Source organism: Sclerotinia sclerotiorum, genomic scaffold (genome assembly GCF_000146945.2).
Source record: "Sclerotinia sclerotiorum 1980 UF-70 scaffold_10 genomic scaffold, whole genome shotgun sequence".
In the NCBI taxonomy this organism is placed as follows: domain Eukaryota; kingdom Fungi; phylum Ascomycota; class Leotiomycetes; order Helotiales; family Sclerotiniaceae; genus Sclerotinia; species Sclerotinia sclerotiorum.
Window position 1 is genome coordinate 759,959 of NW_001820826.1, and position 6,344 is coordinate 766,302.

A 6,344-nucleotide genomic window follows, 5' to 3' on the forward strand; every position below is an offset into this window, starting at 1 on the left:
ATCAAAAGGGGGAAGAAAGCTGTACCAATATAGAAAATGCCAAAAAAAGACTCACAGCAGCATATGTACAATCCTCAAGATCCCATTAAACGGGACCTCCCTTAGCTCCAGCAAATCCCCTAAAATCTCCAAGAACATCCTCAACCCATTTCCTCTGCGCCTTCCTCGCATCCTGTATTCCTTTCCCCAGTTTATTTTTCTTTTCCTTCACCTTATCCGCTCCACGACCTAGGAAATATTTTACTCCTTTCACGGTTTTGACGATTCCTGCTCCGAGTAAAACGGGTATAAATGATAGAAGACCCGCTTTTATGGGATTAGCACGGGTCCAAGAGAAGAGAGATTGGATCCAGGATTTTATGCGGTGGGTTACGCGTTTGATGAAGCCGGGACGGGGTTTAGGACGGGATAGTGAGAAGGGTGAGAGGGGTTTTTTGAAGGGTGATGTGATGCGTCCTGGGATGGGGGAGGAACGGCGACGAATTGGTTGCGGGTGAGGAGGTTGTTGTGGGGGTTGGGAGTAGGGGTTTGTGTTGATTATGGAGGGTAGAGTGTTTGGGATGGGGGAGCTGGAGCGTCGGGGAGGTGGACCAGGGTGAGTGGGGTGAGCGGGGTCGAAGTCTTCGGGATAGGGACGCGGATCTAGGATTTGCATTGGGCGGGTTTGGGAGGGAGAATCGGGATTGGAGGTTGTTTGCCAGTAAGTTTCTTGGGCTGGTCGATGAGTAGTCCTTTGGCTATTATCATTATAGCTATAGCTATGACTTTTCGCGCGAGGATCCTGCGACGCAGTTTTGAAGTAATCGGTGCTTGGAGGAGGACCGGAAAATTGATTCGGGATGTTGTAGGAAGGATCTTGAGAAGTGATGCCGTAAAAATCGTGGACCTCGGTGGGTTTACTAGGAGCTGGATGACCAGATGCCCAAGCCTCGGTGGAGGCTGGAACTATTGTTGAAGCGTCTGTAAAGGAAGAATAGATGCCGGATTTTTTATCCTGCGCTTGTTCATTTTGTGAAATGTATGATTCGGCCGTAGCTGCTTTTCCATATGTATCGCGCGAAGCTGCGTTTCGTTCGTCTGTGTTATGGCCATTGTGATATCCGTGATTTTTATGCTTGGGGGAGCTGGTAGATGGAGGTGTGGGGTATCGCTCCATTTTTGGGGATCTTCAATTGATTGATTATTCGTGATTTGATTAATTGAGAAATTGCCCTAAAGAGATGTGTATGCAGATATGTTATGCGTATGTATGTATCTCGGATAATAAGTATATAATGGGTCTGGATGAAAGAGGACCCAGATGTGAAGCTTATGAGAGCAGAATGTGAGGGAAAAGAGGAGTGAGGAATGAGATGATAAACTCGTGGTTTATGGTGGTTGGACGGGCGGTGAAGTTATGATAAATTTGGGAGCAGGGTTACACCTCTATAGGTTTGGGTTTAGTATGTTGATTGGTTGATGCTGACAGGGAGTTAAGATGAAGGATTTTGTGCCACCATGAGGTATGATCTTAACTTTTTCGCGAGGGAAATAAGTCTTATAATGACGACGATATCAAGAAATGAATGTGTTCTTTTGACTCGAATAGTTGTTCGAGGTATATGCGAGCAAAGATATTGTTTGCAGTACTCCAAGCATCTGACGACTTCCAAGAACCCATGGAATTTTCTTGGTAGGTATATCAGAGTTCTTTAGGTCATCGGAAAGATATCAAATGGAATCCTTGCAATGATGGTAGAGGGGAGGAGTAGCTTGTATTTCATACGATATAAAGAAGCCTGCTAAGACAAGAGAGAGGAAGTCATTGAAAATCGTGTCACGTCTGATGTTGATAAGGAATAGGAGACATGGTACTATGGATATAGCTACTATGGCCCAAATTGGGATTTTATATCGTTCGACGGTCTAGACAGTAAATTTAATTTGACATACGGACCGAAGAGCGGCAGCCCGGAGCCATGTCGTAACTTACTGAGCGACCTTCCGGTGGTAGCGACAATGCAATGATAACTATGAGTGGAACCAGCGTACTAGCACCCTTTCAAGAGCCAGTTGCTGAAGTGAGGATTTCGATGAAGGGAAAACCAGTAGGACTTGTGAATACAACCGTCAGATCACCCACACTACAGCGAACACCGAGGGCATACCAAATCCCAAAAACCCATTGCTCATGACACTGGAGATAATAACTTTAGGAAAGTATGTACGAGCCTTTTTGATCCCTTCTGTATCTTCGAGCTCTTTTATTAGTAACGATTAAAATCGTGGACAGGAACAGTATATTCGTGCTTTAAAACCTCCATGAGCAATTCCATCGCTAGCTAGGAAAGGGACAGAATTTCTAGCAAGTCCGACGAAGAATGACAATCCATTGCTTAGCCACTCTCTTCCATTTAGAAAGGCTGTGAAAGGGTCTTTAGTACTAGATTCGGGACCTAGGTATAGAAAAGATATTAGAAAAACCCAGCAGTGTGAGTTACAAGGATAAGTCTTTCCAGCTTTTGGAATACGGGGTTAGCTGCCTGATTCACAGTCATCGACATGAGTATTGCAGCTCATAGTAGAAGTAATGTTCCTTGCCATCTGATCGATAAGTACGTATCATTTTTCAAGACACCTAATGTTTTAACAAGAGAACTATATAAAAACTAGTTGTTGCTGTAGCGGCAAGCCATCCTATACAAATCATTCAACCCTAACAACATCCTTTCGTTAGCATGCCACATTTCTCGCATACTAATTCCCCAAAAGGAGGATAGGGGTGTGAGTACCGGTAACATAACTCAAAATCTTCCTACACCTCGACGTGGCAAGAAGGTATACCCAATGGTACTGTCCGCCGGCAGTTGGGGCAATAAAAGTCAGCTCTCGATCTCCGATGACTACAAGCACAAAAAGAGTGCCAACCCAGATGAACAAAAAACCGTATATCAAACCAGCTACTCCTCCACTTCTACATCTTAGTTCAAGTCGGAAAAGAAGAGCGTGGAAATTCCCTTACTCCTGGTAGCCTCCTCCAAATACGCTGCTGATGATTAGTATAAGGTGCAGGATCAATTGACGGCGAAAAGCTCACACGAGAACTTCTTAAGTCGCCTCCAAAGTACACACACGTTCAACTATACTTGTAGACCCGAGGCTGTGCTGTCTATGCTTCGGAATTGTTGAATTTGATGACTGTAATAACTATAATTACTTTTAGGACTAGTTGTTTTTCAATGTGAACGAGGTATACAGCATCGTCATTCAAAGCTCTTTGATTGTTGAAGGTCTCAATTCTTAGGTGCTCGCTAAAATTATGTGTTCTGGTGCCTTTTGGCACTTCTATGACGATTAATCTGAAGCGCGTATGAATACCGTTTCAATAGGAGGAGGAAAGCAAAGTACAGCTCGTGCCAATCCGTGGGAGTAGGAAAGAAGACACATTTGTGCATCATAGCAAAGAGCAAGAGTAAGATGAAGATGAAGATGAAGATGAAGATGAAGATGAAGATGAAGATGAAGATGAAGATGAAGATGAAGATGAAGATGAAGATGAAGATGAAGATGAAGATGAAGAACTTCTACTGTGACACATCCTTGATGCTAAATTTTGGATACTGTGCGGCAGATGTTAATGAGGAGTTCTTTACTCGGTATTCTAATTCAAGGAGAATACCATTCATAGTAAAATAAACTACTGTAATCGTCAAATTCATCAAGATATTTGAAGAAGATGCTTAGGTTTCATTGGTTCCCAATTCGAGACACGCGGAAAATTTCTCAATTCCATTCTGGACAGCGAAAGAAAGACCATGAAAATCAATTCCGTGTGTCCCATAGAAGCATAGTCTTGCCCTCTTCATGGATTCTTTCAAGTGGCTCCACATCCGTCAAAATAGAGCATTGCCAAAATGAGATTGAAGTCTCTTCCAGGTGCTGATAGGGTTATAAATTGCAGCATCAACCGCGATCTTCTGTATTGATCTAGGTCCGAATTTCTTGTAAAGTCTAGAATCTTGATCACTCGACTCAAATGCAATTTCTAGGCCCATTCCGCTGCCTTGTCCATTCCCCGCTTCATAAGCATGCCGCCGCAACACATGTGCCTCCCCTGCGGGCAAGTAAATATCATGTCAAGCTCTACGATGTGATAAGTTGACGACGGTAGAATGATGTCTCTCCTTGAGTGACTTACGAGCATATGGCCTCACCAATTGTTTTGCCGTCAGACTGTATATTTCGTTCATGGTCCTACTCGCAAAGTCTGTTCCTTTACTTTCCCGTCACCAACTGCCACATAGATTCAATGGCTAAAGAAGACTCTCTGAAGGGTGCTTGCCAGAGTTGATTTTTGGATTTGGCAACACCGGATTGATAACTCTCCTCGGTGCTACCAAAGACTGGAAACATGAAGTTCATGAAAGAGTGTACGAATCGTAGTAGGCATACCAGAGACAATCAATCACCGGACCAAATTCCTTGTTAGAAGTCACTTTTCCGGGAACAGCTTCTGGCATGATGAGATGGCGAAAGAAAGCTGTGGGGAATTACGAGAATATGCTATCTTGAGGATATACTTTGTCAAACAACAGCGTTAAATCTCGATTGAACCTTCACCCAAACCTGACTTAAGAAAGTGTTTGTGTGGAGAAAAGAGACTAATGCGATGATTCCAGGCGGAATAGATTCGGTAAAATCAACCCTCGTATGTGTGAATAGAAGGGGAATAAAAGAAAGTAGCAAGCAGAATCACAGAGATTGTATTTCGCAAAGAGTGTGGCACAGGCTCATGCTAATATGCAGCCATGAGACGTAGGAATCCCTCGGGACGATATTCCTTCATGGTAACTGTCAGGTAAGATGTAAGGGTAAGACAAGTCCTGACTCCCGAGTTCCTCCTTAACATTATACCCACATCCACTCTCAAATTCCCGTCGGCTAGACAACTTTTAGAGTTGGGGGAATGCATCATGATGGCACCTCCTTAAGTTCACCTCACCACATACAGATATTGTTGAAAAGGAAAGGTTTCATAGGCAAAATTATCCAGTGTTGTGAAAGGTATTCTTTATTTCAAATCACACATTGACTGATTAAGCACACGGATGTAAGTACATGTTCTCATTTGTGCAGATGCACTTAAAACTATTCCAACATTATTTAAGAGGAGAGAGTTGTACATCAGTGATGGAAGTAGTATTGAAGGTTTTGACGATAAATCTTCCTTGGAATGGTACCGCGTTTTCCACATATGAAAGTGATGGGAGAGCCTCTGAGAGCAATATCAACTATTCTAAGCTGGGACACAGTACTTCTAGCACTGCTCATTATGTTCGAGCTATTCTATAACTTTCTAGATGCTCAAAGGTAACAAATGCCTCGAACAATTAGGTGTTCCATTCCATCTTATGACATCCTTACCAGCCAGGCATCAGCTACCCTGTACAGATTCTAGATCGTGATTCTGACTTTTGGAATACTTTTGAAGATTGTATTGACGATTATCCCATCCAACTTCATGGAATTCACGTGTCCGTCGAGCGCAGAAATTCGCCATACTCAGTTACTTCGGAACTCGGATCCTGCAAGTCTCTCTCCCCAAAATAACACGGCTTATGCAAAACCATTACTAACTTATTTTTATAATCATTGGAGTTCATATCCGTGAAACTGTCCTTCTTCATAGAGCAAGATCTCATTCTCAACGCATGGGCTTTAACTATTGCCTCCCAAGTCGTCCTTTCCCTCCCTTTTGTTCCCTGCTTACCATATCTGGAACTATTCCTTGAATCACTCGACTCGGGCATACTCGGAAATGTATTCTCTGAAGAGTCTCGTGGCACAGGCTATCAACAGCTCGATTTAAAACAGATGCAACAGGAAATTCATTAACAACTCACTAACGACGCGAGGAAGGAGTAAGAAAAGTATGGAGATTTAATCGAGAAGGTATGATGTGACTTTGGGAAAAGCATGTCTCTTCCCCGACGATGTGAACGCATCCTACACAGAATTAAAAGGAGTAGCATGGTTGTGGAGGTAGTTGAAGCCAGGGTAAGATGGCCACGGTTCGGACTTCCCTTGACCTGGAGATAGAACGCGAACATAGCCATCAGGAAATTAAGTAAGATATATGGGACTCGTCCAGTTTCTCCGACAGTTTGCGATAATTCATTAGTTATATCTTCATGATCAAAATAGAGCCTCTAATTGACTAATATCGATAAATTCCTCTCTGTAGCGGAAACAGTATGTAGCTGACAGACGGACTAGCACTTCGGCAGAACTTCTGTCTGTGGCTTAGACACTCCGTCAGCTACGCCGTGCATCAATCAGACCTTACATTTCCCTTATTTCAAACC

At 43.2% G+C, this 6,344-nt stretch overlaps 5 protein-coding genes across 5 annotated transcripts; 3 read left to right on the forward strand and 2 right to left on the reverse strand.

The window, feature by feature from the left end:
• Positions 1-85: 85 nt before the first annotated feature.
• SS1G_07802 (predicted protein) lies at positions 86-1,156 on the reverse strand (the record flags this gene model as incomplete). Its single annotated transcript, XM_001591127.1, has 1 exon — positions 86-1,156. One exon carries the CDS (start codon positions 1,154-1,156, stop codon positions 86-88), a length of 1,071 nt encoding a protein of 356 aa, XP_001591177.1.
• An 856-nt stretch (positions 1,157-2,012) lies between these two features.
• SS1G_07803 (hypothetical protein) lies at positions 2,013-2,174 on the forward strand (the record flags this gene model as incomplete). Its single annotated transcript, XM_001591128.1, has 1 exon — positions 2,013-2,174. One exon carries the CDS (start codon positions 2,013-2,015, stop codon positions 2,172-2,174), a length of 162 nt encoding a protein of 53 aa, XP_001591178.1.
• Positions 2,175-2,541: 367 nt separating this feature from the next.
• On the forward strand, positions 2,542-3,965 carry SS1G_07804 (hypothetical protein; the record flags this gene model as incomplete). Its single annotated transcript, XM_001591129.1, has 4 exons — positions 2,542-2,594; positions 2,760-2,834; positions 3,369-3,635; positions 3,941-3,965. 4 exons carry the CDS (start codon positions 2,542-2,544, stop codon positions 3,963-3,965), a joined length of 420 nt encoding a protein of 139 aa, XP_001591179.1.
• A 425-nt stretch (positions 3,966-4,390) lies between these two features.
• On the forward strand, positions 4,391-4,885 carry SS1G_07805 (predicted protein; the record flags this gene model as incomplete). Its single annotated transcript, XM_001591130.1, has 3 exons — positions 4,391-4,409; positions 4,668-4,687; positions 4,799-4,885. The coding sequence occupies 3 exons, from the start codon at positions 4,391-4,393 to the stop codon at positions 4,883-4,885; spliced, it is 126 nt and encodes a 41-aa protein (XP_001591180.1).
• Positions 4,886-5,507: 622 nt separating this feature from the next.
• On the reverse strand, positions 5,508-5,789 carry SS1G_07806 (predicted protein; the record flags this gene model as incomplete). Its single annotated transcript, XM_001591131.1, has 1 exon — positions 5,508-5,789. One exon carries the CDS (start codon positions 5,787-5,789, stop codon positions 5,508-5,510), a length of 282 nt encoding a protein of 93 aa, XP_001591181.1.
• Between the last annotated feature and the right edge of the window lie 555 nt (positions 5,790-6,344).